The sequence below is a fragment of the Halictus rubicundus genome, chromosome 15 (genome assembly GCF_050948215.1).
Source record: "Halictus rubicundus isolate RS-2024b chromosome 15, iyHalRubi1_principal, whole genome shotgun sequence".
NCBI lineage: Eukaryota > Metazoa > Arthropoda > Insecta > Hymenoptera > Halictidae > Halictus > Halictus rubicundus.
Window position 1 is genome coordinate 5,691,783 of NC_135163.1, and position 15,718 is coordinate 5,707,500.

At 44.6% G+C, this 15,718-nt stretch overlaps 1 protein-coding gene across 8 annotated transcripts in view; it reads left to right on the top strand.

Annotated features, from left to right (window-relative positions):
* Positions 1–15,718, top strand: part of Snap25 (Synaptosomal-associated protein 25kDa) — a 57,251-nt gene that overhangs the window by 10,712 nt on the left and 30,821 nt on the right. For 7 of the 8 annotated variants that reach the window (XM_076800630.1, XM_076800632.1, XM_076800636.1 and 4 more), the window contains exons 2-3: positions 4,723–4,922; positions 6,386–6,427. In XM_076800630.1, coding sequence (XP_076656745.1) covers positions 4,824–4,922; positions 6,386–6,427 — 141 coding nt within the window. In that variant the 5' untranslated portion in view covers positions 4,723–4,823. Of the gene's footprint in view, positions 1–4,722; positions 4,923–6,385; positions 6,428–15,718 lie in introns of those variants that run through there. The other variant, XM_076800637.1, reaches the window with a different exon arrangement.

Here is a 15,718-nt window from a genome sequence, read left to right on the forward strand (position 1 = left end):
CCCACTCGAGCAACAAAACCACGCCTACTCAGAGCACTCTACACACAAGGAGTAAAGTAGGGGAACTAGGTTTTTAGGGACAGAAAATTCAGATGTGATTTTAAAGAAGATGTGTGGGGGAGCACCATAGCCACGCCCCTAAGGGGTTTCTATCTCTTTTTCGAGAAGAGTGCTCCAAACGTAGTATCGTTGCTCTGTTTTAGCAATCATCCAGATACAAGGGAGTCGCATCATTCTAGCACGTTCAAGGGCAAAAATTGCTCCGCGGGGCACAGAGTTATGGCCTCGTCGGCTCTTTGTTAGCTTCCCAGCTCGGTAGACCTCGAGCCTCCTTTACCTAACATCGTATCCTGTAGAAGGAATCGAATAATTCTTTCTGGTCGGAGTCTGATATCCGAGGAGGATCTTCCGGACTGGCGAATCAGTGGTTTCCAGCCTCGCGTTTCACCGTGGGACACAAAAGCCGCGAACAAAACAGAGCGCAGAGCGGCCAGAGCCTTCGGATGCCTCGGAGCGATCTCGTTAACGCATCAAGACCGCGCGGAGGCTTCTTAATTGGCACTTGTAAATTTAATCAGGAACACGTGAAACCACCGGGGGTGTAGAAGCGGACGCGTTCCCGTCTCGTGGGAAGAAAGGTGGAGGGGTGGGGGAGGGATAGGCAGGAAGTCACGCCGTGTAACAATAACCAGCGGTAATTAGAAGCCGAACGGCAGCAGCCTTTGAACCCGTGTTCCCAAACTATACTGTTCTCATCGACGATTAGCCGCGCGGCTGATCGCGAAGTTCGACGGGCGGCGCGGCGGGGCAGAAAAATTCACAGACTCGTCACGCGATCACACTTGTCCGGATTCAGAGTTAATTAAACTGATATCAGTCGCCGCTCGACCTTTCAAGAACTCGACCCCAGAGCTGAAACCCTACGCCAGTCTCCGGTTTGGGAATTCCGTTGCATCGAGGCTTTCTTTCTGTTCGGTTGAGTCGAACATTTATTACTGGTATTTTAATTGCCCGGAGGTTCTTTTTTCTGGAGTAGCTGTTGGGTTGAGTCAAACAGAATTTCCGTCTTTGTTCTTCGAATTTGTCCAACAATTGTTATTAGAATTTTAATTGCCTCCTCGAGGCCTTTCTCCTGAAGTAACTAGCCCGCAGGTTGAGTCGAACATTATTTCTTTCTTTACTTTTCAAGTTTGTCGTTGTTATTGGAATTTTAATTGCCTGGAAACTAACGTAATGAGAAACAATTAATTTCAATTCAATGCAGATAATGTGTACTAGGTGCAGGAATTAATTCGTAGCCTTTTCCTTGTGAATTTGATAATTATTTGCAAACAATTAAAATATATTCTACTCTCTAAAGCATAATCTCCATAATCGTCTATGAATTTATTCCGTCCTACAAGTAGTTAATTAATCACTGGACTGCAGATTTTATGCATTTACAATAAATCTGAGCCGGTCAAATGTAAATACTGAAAATGTTTAAGGCATTTAAAAATGCTGTTGTATTATTTGTAACGTATTAAAATGATTAGGAAAAGAAATAAAGGTTTGTGCATCTTGCGATTAATACAATTTGAACAATTAAGTTGGAATCAAGTTTAGAATCAGATTTGTGCGTCCAGTATTTTTGTAGTTTTTTAAATAGAGGGGATTTGGTGGTCGTTTAAATTGTGGAATCAAATCGGGAGCACTTTGTTAGGAAAATCAGAGGTGACCTTGGTATCAAGGCCACGGGAAAAAGTGGGGGGTGAAAATGGTGTCGTATGTTCACCTAGATTCCGTGTAACTTTTGTATGGAACATTTGATCGTATACAGGACAATTAAAAAGTTGTTCGAGGTAAGAAAGTTAGGGGGCTTGAGTTGTATACGGAGTGTCTCGTTTAACTCTGCAAACAGCTCGTGATTTTCAATTTGAATAAGTATAAAAGTGGGGAGGGAGATTCTTTATTGTAGAGGAAAAAATTGCCGAATATCTTTTATTGCTCGAAACAACTGAAAAAACAAATGAACACGTTTCAATCGTCTTTTTAACTTAATAATTGTGTGTTAGTTTAATAATTTTGTGTTTATAATGCAGCGTCGAGTTGCATCATCTCGTTTAGGAGAGTCCACAGACTAATACTATGTTAAAAGCAACTGTGTAATTGGATGGCTCAGAGAAGCCAATCAGTGTAAGCCTCTGAGCATGAAAACTGAGATTGCTATGTCTATGAGCGATCAAATTATCACGAACAGGTGCAATCAAATTGCACAAAGATATTACAAGTACAACGTTAATTCCATTCGTTACTAAACTCCGTGTGAAGGTTTAAGGGTACATTTAATCACAAATAATATAACGAGTAAAACCGCTAAAGGTTGAATGCAAATACTGCACCGGTTCCTATTATTCAATTAATTCTGAATCAAAGAAGAGGGTTGAAACCGCAATTGGGGGGTTGAAAATGGAGGACCAGTCCAGTGCGCGCCGTTATCCAATCAATCTGAACCATTTTAATTGCGCGGGGTTAGATCAGCAAAATTCGGAGGTTGAAAATGAGGAATCAGCGTAGCGCGCACCCCTAACTCCGCCGCGTTTAGCTTGACAAACCCCATTAACAGTCCGTGGCGGCCGCAGCGGCGAAAGCGTGCACGATTAATCGTTTAATCGTACCTTGAATAGTCACGCGAAAGAGCCACGGTGGGATGGGCCGACGCATATACAGGGTGACCCATTTATAACTAACCGGCCTACGCACCTCTTTCAATTCTGATGACATAGAAAGTATTTTTCACGAATCCGTAGTAATTTAAACACTGTAAAATACATTTTCATAACTCGGTGAAATAATTTTGGGAATTTTCAAGTTCATCGATGTCTTTTTCTAACCATTTAAATATTATACTCCCTTCTGTTGCGACGGCATAAACTATATGTTGAACGCATCCGTGGTCTTCTAAGTACTGCCAAAAACATTTTTATACCTCGATAGCACGATTTTTTCCGAATTTTGTCGAACGTCGAGAAAAAAGCGGTTTTTATTCTTTTACTTACCACGACCCACTTCACCAAGAAAATCTGAAAAAATTCATGAAAAATGCTCACGCCTGTGGCACTGATAAAAATATAAATGATGTCGCAATCTGCATTTTTTTTTTAACTTTTTTACAACCAGGATGTAAAAATCTGAATTAATTACAGTACATGTGTCTGGGTATTTGACGTCCGTTAGATTTTATTCCGAATTTTCGGTTACGACTGAACGTGGAAAATAAGCCAAAAACTAATCTTTTTCATTGCACTCCATAGCTGACCTCCCGGTTGAGATGTAGAATTAAAATTTCACATGGTTTTTCTCGACACCCTATCGAATGGTCCATTAGCTTTTTAATTGGGTTCGAGGGAATTTTTGACCGGCTATGCTCTTTGGCGTGCATCATTAGTCTAGAGTGTCGCAATTTAGGGGAGTGCGGTCAGAAAAAATGAAAAGTCGAAAAGCGTGGACCACCCTATTGCACATGTACCACCCTGTATGTATACGCAGTTGGAGGTCCCAGCTGATCAGTTCTCGTGGTGGTCGTCGGGGTTTGTGTAAAAGTGGGTGGCACAGTCGAGGCTCTCGCTGCCTACAGCAAGCGAGAACAATTTCTCCCCCCCCCCCCTCTCTCTCTCTTGAAAGAAAAAGGGAGAAAGATGATAGTAACCAGCATGGTCGAGAGGGTGAGTGGGTAATCGTGACGAGGACGGTGTGGTGGTCTTGGTAGTGCGTCTGCGCGCGATTCGGTCGGTGGGTCGGTTGGTCGGTCGGTCGGTCGTCGTGGTATTGATTTTCATAGTAGTCACACACGTATACCGTCGCAGCAAGCGTACGTACATGCATCGACGACCGAGGACCTAACCCAGACCGGGTGGTGGCTTTCCCGAAATCCCTGCGTGAGATCTCGCAATCGTCGATCACGAATCTTCTGCGTGTCGCCATCCCCTAAACCCTCAGGACTCGAACCACCACCCCCTTTTGCTAACTAGCTCTAGCGCACCCTAATCAAAGCACACTCCTTTCGGGAAGTACGTTTTCTCGCATCCTTCCTTCTCACCTGGCTGTTAGCCCTTTGCACTTGAAGCTGTTTTAATTCCATTGCAAAATATCTCCATTGCACCTCAAGTTTGTCACTATTGTATTTGTAACTAGACTGTGGATTTTATGCATTTAGAAGAAAAACGAGTAGATCAAACATGAGATATTGTACAGACATTCAAAGAATTTAAGAATGTTGTTACATTACATTGGATTTAATGAACTTCAACTTCTGCTTCTCACAATTAACTTGGACAATTTGTTGCATAAAGATCCGCAGTTTAGTAGTCATTCTTTGAGTGACAGTAGGGCAATTTTTGTTAATTCCGTTTTCCTGTGGTATCTAGCTCTAGCCTATACTAATCAGAGTATACTCGTTTCGGAAAGCACGTCTTTTTGCACTTTTGCTTTTCATCCGTGTCTGCTGGGTATTAATTCCTCTCGGTCCAGCAGGCAGGATCCTCCATTTTCTTTCTCCGTTTCCCTCTCGGTGAGTTTTTCTTGGATCCTTAAAGATCTTTCGATCTCGTTAAGTTCAGCCCCTCCCCCGGACTCTGAGCCGTTTCTTTCGGGGGTCTTATTAGCGTAATGGTTCCTCGGAGGAACCTTTTCTAGGATGAAGATGGCTAATCCTTCTTTGACCGTTGGTTCTCTCTGTTGCAGAAGCTTCGAGTGCCCGGGAGCGAACCAGCTGCCTTGGGTAGACACAGAGCGAACCAGGAGAGAAGAAGTTTCCGGCGGAAGGATACTCGGTTGCCGACAAGATGCCTGCACCGACCACACCAGCAGGACCCGCGGAGGGCGGGCCGCCTCGCACCGAATTGCAGGAATTGCAGCTGAAGGCCGATCAAACTACAGATGAGGTGCGTGTGCATCGTCGGCTAGGATGGCGATGTTCGAGGGACGTGTCGTTGGGAGCTCGAAAGATGGCGTGGAGATGATTGAAAAGAGTGGGAAGGTGGTCCTATGTCCCAGACTGGACCAAGTGTTTAGGGCAAATTGGTCCACTTTGGTCCAACTTGGTCCTTCAGACACTTTGTCTTAGCCACTTGTGGTGGTCAATGTTTGTGATCAATTTGGTTAATCAGGGAAACTGGGATGGCTTCTTTTTATTTAATTATTTATTAGTAAACCCTTACGATCAATCCTTTCGACTTGGGCTTACTTCCAGTTACATCTACGTTGCATTATCTTACAACTAATATACTGAGTCTGTTTTCAATACCTTGATGTCCTTGATAACTGGAAGTGAGTGTCGAGATAATTGATGATCTTTATTTTTGTATTCTTCTATTTATGATTAATGAAATTGATTCATATGGGACCTGCTGTCCCCAGAGTGTTGATACGCGAGATTAATCGCATTCTGTGCCATCTTCTGAGCTCCCAGCGATACCTACTGTGCTGAAGACGAAAAGATGGCTGTTACGTCAGAGTTGCGTTGATACGTTGGGATCGATGAGTTGATAGGTGGGTCTACTGGGTTCTCAAGATGTCTCTCACAGTGAAGATGTGGATGGAGAAAACAAAGAGGATGAACTGAGGAAAAACAGTGGAACGATCTAGGGAAATTAAGAAATGAAAGATGCCAGCAAAGACTATTTAGACAAGGGACTGAAATCCAGCGAGAGAAATTAGGGAGTAGAAGAAGCTAAAGGAAAATTAATTAGCGATAGGGGCTAAAGGGTATGAGGGACTAAATTAGGGTAAGGAACTAGGGGAGTGAAGAAACTAGGACTGTAAGAGATACTAGGGAAATAGGTAAGGCAGTAGAGGAAACTAGGAAAAGGAACTAGGAGAATGTAGAAAACTTGGGTGAGGATCTAAAAAAGTGGGAGTATCCAGGGAAAAGATCTTGAAAGCGGGATAAATTAGGAAAAGAAGAATTAGGAAATAGAATAAATTAGAGAAGTGGACTAGGGAAAGAAAGTAGGAGAGTTGGGGAGATGTGGGAAAAGGGACTAGGCAGAACGAAGGGCACCTGACTAGAGAAATGTCCTTTGAAAGTCTCTCCGTCGAGCTCCAGGATTCTGAACTTCCGGCCCCGGAGCCTGAAGAGAGACTAACAATTTTTAGCAGCGTGTGTCAATAGACGAACTAAACAAATAATTTCCTGAACGTTCAAATCTCTACCATACTCTGAAGCTCTTTCGCAATCTGTCGCAACCAACGTTTACACGAACCAACCAGTGGCCGACCAATCAGTCCGCTAACAGAACATGAAAAATTGCCAGCCATCTTTTCGTGTCCCCGCAGTATTGCAAAAACCACCGTTAAAACAAACATACTCGAACTGATCCGACAACCGTTCCCATTCTTGTTTCAGTCCCTGGAGAGTACGAGGCGTATGCTGGCGCTATGCGAGGAGGTAAGTTCGTCTCATCCCTATGAATAATATTCTCTCTCTCTCTCTCTTTCTTTCTCTCTCTCTCAATCTCTCTCTCTCTCTCTCTCTCTCTTCTATATACGCATTAACCTTCATCCTCGATCATCCTCGGTACTAATCCTCGATCCTCGTTTAATGCAGCGATAATGTATATATCTCTGTCTCCCCTGAGATTTATTCTCTCGCCGCAAAAGGAGTAAACAAAAAAAAAAAAGGAAAAAAAAAGAAAAGCAACCCAACGAAAAAAAAAACAAACGAAAGAAAAGAGAAAACTGTGAACGTCAATATGTTCTGTGTCTCTGGTCAATCTTGCCGGTCGTTTGTCGCGCGCTTTAACCAAAGTCGCGACATGATGGGCGTGATGGTGTTATTGTCTCTGTTGTCCCCCCCCCCCCCCCCCCCCACCCCAAACCCCCATACGGTAAACCCCATACGGTAATAAAATCGTCGACGGTGTGTACCGAGAGAGCCCCCCCGCCCAACCCCCCCGTCGACGAGACTTAGTAAGATTAAATAACAATCGAAAGAATAAAAAAAAAAAAAGAAAAAGAAAAACGCGCTGGAGAGAGGTGGGCAAAATACTATTTCGGTTATGCAGTAAGGCTCGAAAGAAAGTATTTTTAACGCTATTTCGACCGAAGTTGTCGACACCTATTTACAATTTGGATAAATTATAAAAATCGAGACCGGCGTTACAGGGGACGCTGTTCGATAAATCGTTTTCGAAGTAGAAGCGAAACGAAAAATCGGTCGAGAGACAACAGGTGTGCGTAAGTGAAAACAGCGGTGGAAATAGCGTTAAAATAGCAGAACCGAGAAACAAATAGAGTACTAGCATTACAGTGGGGCGAGAAAAAACGGCGTGGCTGCGACCAACGGCGATTCCGGAAAACGGTTGTGTTGTCTCTCAAGACGGAAATCGAACGAACGAATGTGAATAACGATAAAAACGAGTCGAAGCGATGAAATAATAATGACTATCGTGAGAGAGGAACACATCGTCTCTGCTTTCGATGCACGGAAAATCGTAAAGAAAACTGGCCAGATTTCGAGACAATCTTGAAATAGTATTTGACCCAGCTCTGGCGCCGGAAGCAAAAAGAGAAAAAAAAAAAGAAAAGAAAAGAAAAAGTCCCATTTTCAGTTTTCTCGATGTATATGTATTCTTGTAGACATTTGTGCGTGTGCGTGCGTGTTTGTTGTGGCTGCGTGAGACGGTTCTTTGTGTGCTACGCGCAACGATATCGGAAAACACACGAGTATCGTTCGTTTCGCTTGCCGAGAAAGAAGAGACGATCGATTTTTCGTTGATTTTGCCTCTTCCTAGGATGATTCAGGGCTAATTCACGATTTCGAGGAAATCAAGTCGAACGCTATCGCACGGGTGCAAGAGCAGTTGCGTACTCGGTTTTTTTAGATCGGAGAAAATACATAGTGGACATATATATATTTGCTCGGAGTTTTATTGTAAGACGACGCATCGACGCGGTCCGAGACGGTTCTCGCGGACGCGAACGCGATGGAAACGATCATTATTGCGCGACAATGGTCCCGCGAGCATCTCCAAGGTCTGTTCCTGTTCCTACCATTGTTTACCGAATGGGAAACTACTTTGGGTGGCCTTTGTTTTGCGCAATCGGATAATGTGCGTTCGTGTCTTGGCACAGGGAAATATTGATCTTTCAAACTGTGAGGACATTCGAGCTGCTGTAACTTTGAGAAAAACAACGGTAGAATGATCGAACTAGGCTCATTCCAAAGGGCAAAGTCTCTACTTTTTTTCCATGTTAATTGATTTTTTCGTGGCGCATGCCCTTGCAGCAAGAAACTGTTCCAAAACCGAAGGATTTCTGTTCGACAATTTTGCAGTATCGAACGCCTTTACGGATTTCGCGCAATAAAATGGCGAAAAAAAAAAATCGTAGAACAAATTTTTTGGTCTCGTTGCAAAGTGGGGTGTTCAATCTTTAAGTTCGTGGTGGTTTCGGTCGCGAGATAAATTTTTTAGACTCCGTAGAGACGTTTGAATTTGTAAAATTGTCAGAAGAGAAATCTGGCTTTTATCTTATTCTCAAAGTCATAAACATTGATGCACGTAATTTTCACTGCTTCAGGCGCTAGCTATACATACGAAGAACCTATCTAAAGAATATCAAATCAATTTTTTAATTTATCTTTCACCGAAATTTCTCTCAAGAAACGGTCCGCTTTCTCGGCGCATAACTACCACAATTTTTTAAAGCTATCACCGTACAAAAATTTGCGAATACAGCTCAAATGTTCCTTGACAAGTCTGTAAATTTTCGAAAAGCTGTCTTCTTCGATTTACCATAAAAAAATTCCCAAAGTCCTAAAATTGCCAGATAGGAACAGACCAGTAAGATGACCACGAACCATTGTCACTGTGGAATGATTTTCCGAATGATTTCGGAAAAGAACAAGGAAAATGGAAAATCGGAAATTACTATGCGCGTTCGCGACCGCATCCTCTCGCGTCTTCTGTCTCTATGTTTCTTCAGCTCCGCATTTCTTCTTCCCACACGCATAACTATACTCGTCTATGTCTATGCTCGATGTCTTCGGTACTTTATTCTACGTATTGTCTTGATATATATATATACATATGTATCACTCGATATACGTATGTATGTACGTCTTTATAAGTGTTCCGCGGGATTTTTATTAAGTGTATGTGTATATTACATTCTAAATATGTGCTCTCTCACTTTTTTCTCTTATTCAATCTTGTTACTAATTGTCGAAGGAGCGAGCGCAATCGACACGTCACTACCCTAGTTTTATACATTCATTATACATATATGTATAAATATATATGTATATTTCCAGCAGGAAAACTTGCTCGGAATCACCTGCATGTAACCGTGAATTTTTAAGAAATTGTGGACCTATCTGCAACGATTCTTTGCCCGAAATTAACTCCAAACGTCGGTTAAAAATCATGTTTTACAAGATAATTAGACATATTTGCAGGCAAACCTCTGAAAATAATTAAAAACTTGTTGCCTTACTTCTTCCTTTAAATTTTCTCTTTCAAGAAGAACCGTCTTCAGCTGACGCAAACATTCAAAAACCTCGAGGAAAAATTATTTAATCTTCCTGGACCTTGACACGGTTTTCACACTGTATTACACTTCCATCGTAAAAAGAAAATACTCTGGCTCGTAGGTGGAAGTTTAATAAAGATGCCTAAGAATGCGGCATACCGTTCCAACATGGAAAAATGTTAAAAAATTCTTGACAATCGAATCGGCGAACACAGAGACCAGAAGAATCTGAACAATTATGCTCGACCACCGAAAAGCTCGAATTGAAACCCACGGCCAAGGTAGTAATCAAGTCAGAAGTTTAGATTGGTGTTGAATATGCGATGAATCGTTGCACGGTCGGGTCGCGCGCGCACAGTGCGAGTATAATGCGCTCGTTAGGGTGGTCGGTTGCGCGCCGCTCCGGTTCCAATTTCTTTCGCTACTTACTTACGTCTATGGCTGCACTAACTTAGCACGCGAGCCCGCATTTCGAGCACCGGGGAGACGTCTAGGACGGTTGATTTTCGAGCGAGAGTGTGTGTGCGTGTGTGTCGGGGCCACGTGTCCGGGCGCCGGGCACGAGCGCCGGCCACGCAAGATTTAACGGCCCGACGTCGACTGTCAGTGTTGTCAGTGTCAATGTTGTTGGTCAGAGAGAGAACCGCAAGAACAAAGGGCCGGAAAACGAGCGAAACCAAAGAACGCACGAGCGAGAGCAGCTTATGTGGACACCGTTGTGGCGGTTCGAATATGTTGTCTGACGAAAAAGAAACAAAAAAAAAAAAAAAAAAAAAAAAACGAACAAACCAACGAACAGAGAAACCAAAAAACAATAATATACTGCCAATGGTGTGTGGAGGATATTTTTTTTTCAGCAACGGTGAATCGCACCAGGGTCTTCGGAATTGGAACTGTGGTGTTGGCGGACAAAGGAGAGATCAGTGCGAGAGAAATGCTCTAGACGCGCGACAATGATCTCGAAGGAATGACACGGAGAGGATCGATGACGATGTCTCGCGCGGTAACCATTCCCGCGCGATCGCCGCAACCGTGCAGAGAGACGATCCAATTTTTTTTCCGAAAAAGGGGTCCATTAACGAGCCAGACCGTGTGCTTCGGCCCCTGCATCTCGTTAGCCGGTTCTCTACACCCTTACCCACCCAACCCCCACCCCCCGATTATTCCATTTTCTAGTGCGAACTTTTCCGGAGTTGGGCAAACTCTTCGTTGAACTAACGACCGGCGAAAGATTTCGCCCCGGTAACGCGCGCCGAGATCATTTTCTTCCTGGAAAAAAGTTACGTTGCTGCCCAACTCTCTTCTGTTTCCTTTCACGTCGAACTCTCTGGAGGTCGATGCTTCGAGAAAATCAACGATCCCGGTGTTTGTACAGCCGCCGCCCCTTCGGTTGCACACCTTGTTTCTACCCCGCCCCCTTTTTTTGTTTCCGTCGTTTTCGCCGCAGGACGCTAAGTATGTCCAGGCTAGGCGTATTTGATTCGTATTTGATTCGTCTGAAGCCGATGGTTGCAGGATGGACGCGGGGGACTCCGAGGCGGGGCCTGAACCTCCTCCACTCTCGCGCTGGGCGGGGCGTAGGAGTAGTGGGCCGCGCTAGGCGACATAGTAGGCGGTGATGGAGGAGGGGCGGTCCTAACGCTGGGGGAGGGGCTTCAGCTTGTCCTGCGATCGTTGTGACAACTTTGAACGGTCTATTATCTTCTACTTTGTTTTCATTTGTAACCACGCCTACTCTCGGTACTCTATAAACAATTCTCAGATAGTTCTCTGATTAAGATCAAGTCGTACGGCCCATTTGTGGCCCCGGGGGGCAAGAGTTGAACACGCCTAGCTTGGACGAACGTCGGAACGATTCGTGCGAGCATGGTTCGCCGAGTAGAGTGATCGTTAGAGGCTGACCGAGACAGGTAAACGTCGGAGCGACGATGTGTGACCCACGGGAGGAGAACGATCCTCCCGGTCGGGAGCCAATCGCGGTCCAATGGAAAGAGATTCGCGTGTCCGCTCGGCATCGATGATGGCCGCCGCAAAAAGAGCCTCTGTCGCTGCTGCCAGTGTGTGTTTTAATTATTAATATATACTATTGTCCGTGTTTGCTGGCTGAACCGGGTACACCCCCGATGTACATTCTGTTGTTGTCCGTGTCGCTGATTGCGTATGTACGTGTTTTTCCACGTGTGCGGTGTGTGGCCACGTGTGTGTCCGCTTGCTTGACTCGATGACTTACGCTCGGCCGCCTGCTTGCCGGCGAGCTTTTCCCAAAATGGAATGTTCGGGCTGAGAATACTGTGCTTACAGGGTGTCTACAAACTGGTGGTAGAACGTTGAAACAAATCGGCATTGCTCTCTGGTTCTATCAGTGAGAAAAAACCACGCCCACTTGGGGTAGTCTATATAGCCACGCCCCTTTAGGACACTATATTCAACTCTTTAGACTAACGTCTACTCCTTTTACTGACATTTCTTGGTGTGAAGTGTCACTCTAGAATAATTATTCCTCTTCGGAGCACTGAGCTAGCTCCATCAAGTGCCACATAGCCACGCCTCCATCAGAAACTTCAAGATAGATCACAATAGATAGTCTTCTGAATTCTATAGACTTCTTATACACCACAGATTGCTCTATGGAGCACTTTCCTGGCCCTTTCTGTGCGAGAGCAACAAAGCCACGCCCTCTCATGCAGTACAGACTAGAGCTACGAACAAATTTCTGTTTGGCAAAGATCAGCAGCTTTTCATGTTCTACCTCCAGTTCGGAATCATCCTGTGCCTAAGAAAGATCTCGAGGAGTTTATTATATCAGCTGAATTCTGTGGGAGAAGCTCGGTTCGCCTACTCGCTCGCAGAGTTCGCGAAGCAAAGCTTGACCGTCAGTCTGACTTTCTGTGATGGGCTTGTTTGACTCGTCTTCGCTGTTAGAACTCTTTCAAATTACAGCGGTTTTTTCCGAAATGTATTTTTTGTCGCGGGACGATCCTAATTTCATTCTACATACTGTGCAGAGCAGGACATTCTTCTCGATATTAAAAGAACAGCAGTCTTCGCTTGATAGACATATGTTTTCTACAGTTGATTGACAAAATTGTTCTGGGGAATTCACGAGAAACTAGCTCGAATTTTTCTATTCTTGAAGAATAGTATATTGTACACACTCAATAGTACATTGTGTCTCCTCTTCCTCAAAGTAAACTAAAAGTCAGTCGTGGGCGTAGCCTGCCTAGAGGGCACTGTTCTGTCACCGCCCACACCGGGCACAGATCAAGCCACGCCCACTCGGGGCACTCTGTACATCATGGGAAACAAGGTAAAAATTCTTCAATCCCATTTTCCGTCATATTCGATGTAGAATCTGAAACAGTCACGGCTGGAAATTGCCCTGTGGCAATTGATATGGCTACTCCCACATCGGAAACAGCCAAGCCACGCCCACTGAAGGCACTTTATATTCTGTGAAAACGAGATAGAAACTCTTCTATCCTTTTCTCTGATTACCCGATTTAGAATAAAAAAACAGCCTTGGTACCAGCCTCCGCCCACTTCAGGAGCAGCTGAGCCACGCCCACTGAGGGCACAATACGTCGTGGAAAATGAGGTAGACATTTTTCCGTCGCTTTCTCCATGTCCGATTTGAAGTCCAAAACATACGAGTGGGAACAAGTTGCTCTACGAGCAGGCTTAGCTCCGCCCACATCGGAAACAGCTAAGCTCCTCCCACTCGGATCGCGCGCCGGGGATCGAACAGCGACTCACGTTCAAAGCGAACGTTCTACGCGACGTAGAAACGGTATCGACGAGCAGTAAAAAAACAAGCCAATCAATCGACGGGTGCAGACTGGTCGTAGATTTGCTCTCGCGAACTATGCCGCCTACCTGCCTTGGCTGCCTGGCTGCCTGTGTGTGTTTGCCTGAAGAACACTCTTCTCGCCCCTCCCCTCTCCAACTGCATCGTGCTCTCTTGCTTCTTCGTAATCATTCTCCACTCGCAAATCACTTTCTCCGTTTGTCTGTCTGTCTGTCTGTCTGTCTGTCTGTCTATCCGTCTGTCTGTCTGTCCGTCTGTCCGTCTGTCTATCTATCTGTCCACCTATCTGCACAAAACATTCACCCACCACTCACAGAAAAAAAAAAAAAATGAAACACAAGCTCACGAGGGATTTACGATCTCGAAGTGAGAGCAAAGCCCGCTCGAACCTGAACAGTCTCTCTCCTCCAGATCTATCTCGGATCTAACGCGAACGATCTACGGAATGATCGGGGCCGCTTGCACGCACAGGGACGAGCTCTGCATCGCTCCTCACGGACTCTCGCCAATGCATCGTGACACCCCTTGCGTATCATAACCCCTTGTCTCTTTTTCTGTCTATCACTGTCTATATCTATCCATCTATCTATCTCTGTCTCTGTTTCTATTTCTATCCCCTCTTTCAGTGTCCACCTTCGTCGCGTTCTCTCTCACGTCATTCGTAAATCTGTAGCTGGTTTTTTAAAATTTTTTTTATTTTTAAAAATTTTTTTTTGCGATCGTTATAACTCTCGAAAGTGTCTCATGCACATTCGCAGCGGACGAGGACCACCGACGCGTTCTCGAAACGAACTCGAGAAAACTGTGATTCGACGCGGTCGATGACGATCGGCGTGCGTCATTTACCAGTTGATTAGTAGACTGCGGATTTTATGCATTTACGAGAGAGTTGCGTTGGTGAAATTTGAAAGATTCCAAGAATCTCGAAGAATCGCAAAGAATCTATGAACAATCTCTGTTTTCGGCTAATTGAAATTATTAAAGGGAGAGAAAAATCTTTATTATTAAAAATGATTAAAAATTGGTTAATATTCGGAACAATTGAGTGAGATCGATACCTTTTTCGGTGGAATAACCTCTGCAACGAAAGGGAATGTACTGCACGTTGCAATTCTTATGAATAGATTTATACGAATTTGTATGCGCATAAAAATCCGCAATCTATTTATACATTTTCAAATGCCACAAACGGTATACGATATTATACCTCTCTGCCATTCCTCCGCGACCCCTGACCTTCTTTCTGTTAGTATTTCCCGACCCGTCAAATTTGCTGTTTCCAGTCCTCCATATTTTATTTACACTGTCTCTCATTGCACGTATTTCTCATGATCTTTCCCTTTCTCGTGATAATAATTCCTCTTTTCTGCGCAATCCTGTATTTTACTCTTGTCCTCCGACTTCAGTTTCCTATTGTTCCTCTCTCAAATATGCCGTATTTGTATACAGGGTGAGTTATTAAAAAACGAAACACGTAGTAACACAAAAAAGCAACTCGAGAGAACAATGTGCTACAATTTTCTCCAACACCTCTCAAAGCCACTTGAAAAAAAAACACACACACACACTATACTTGTTCGAACAATGTACCAAAAAGTCTACTGACACACTCTTTTAATCTGTTTCTGACTTGAGAACATACGTGTGAAAAGAGCAGCAACAGAAAGACGAATAAGCTGTAATTTTCTGCACCACCTCTCAGAGCCGCGTAATTAAAAAAACCTGGTTGCACCCACACCAAACCGTACACTTTAAATCGATCACGTCAGGCAACTCACCCTGTATACTCCACCGTTGGCACTCGAGCCCCTCGCGAGTGGCAATCGCGGTAGCAGAAAGTGGAGCAGCCTCGCAATCGAATCGAAAGTTGCGTTTGAATCGTCGTCGCGGGTCGGATTACATTTTCGTCGGTCGTGTCGCTATCGGAGCCGAGAAAAGGAGCCGCGAGGACGTTCCGGGGTTCTCTACAATTTCCCTCGTCTCTATCTACACACACAGAGAGAGAGAGAGAGAGAGAGAGAGCCAGCCCATCTCTAATTAACATTCGGGCCGGATGTACACGATGCTCGAATCTTATTCAGCGGCTCATTTTGTTTTCCCGCGAGTTCTTTCTTTCTGGAAATTTGTTTGAATCGAATTGAACGGAGTCGTGGAACGGGAACAGAGAGAGGAGAGAGTGAACTCTCTCTGAGATTCTCTCTTCTTCTGGATCCTCCGGAGATCTCTCGAGCCAGAAGTTGCGCGTGCCGGTGAAAAAGAAGGCGAGCATCGTTTGCCGACGATTAGGCTCTCTCTCTCCCCCTCGCCCCCGTGTTTGCCCAGTCGGAAAAAGCTCTCGGCTCCTTTTCTCTCGGTCTCTCGTTCGGTCATTCGCCGCTCTCTTCATGCTCTCCCCCCTCTTCC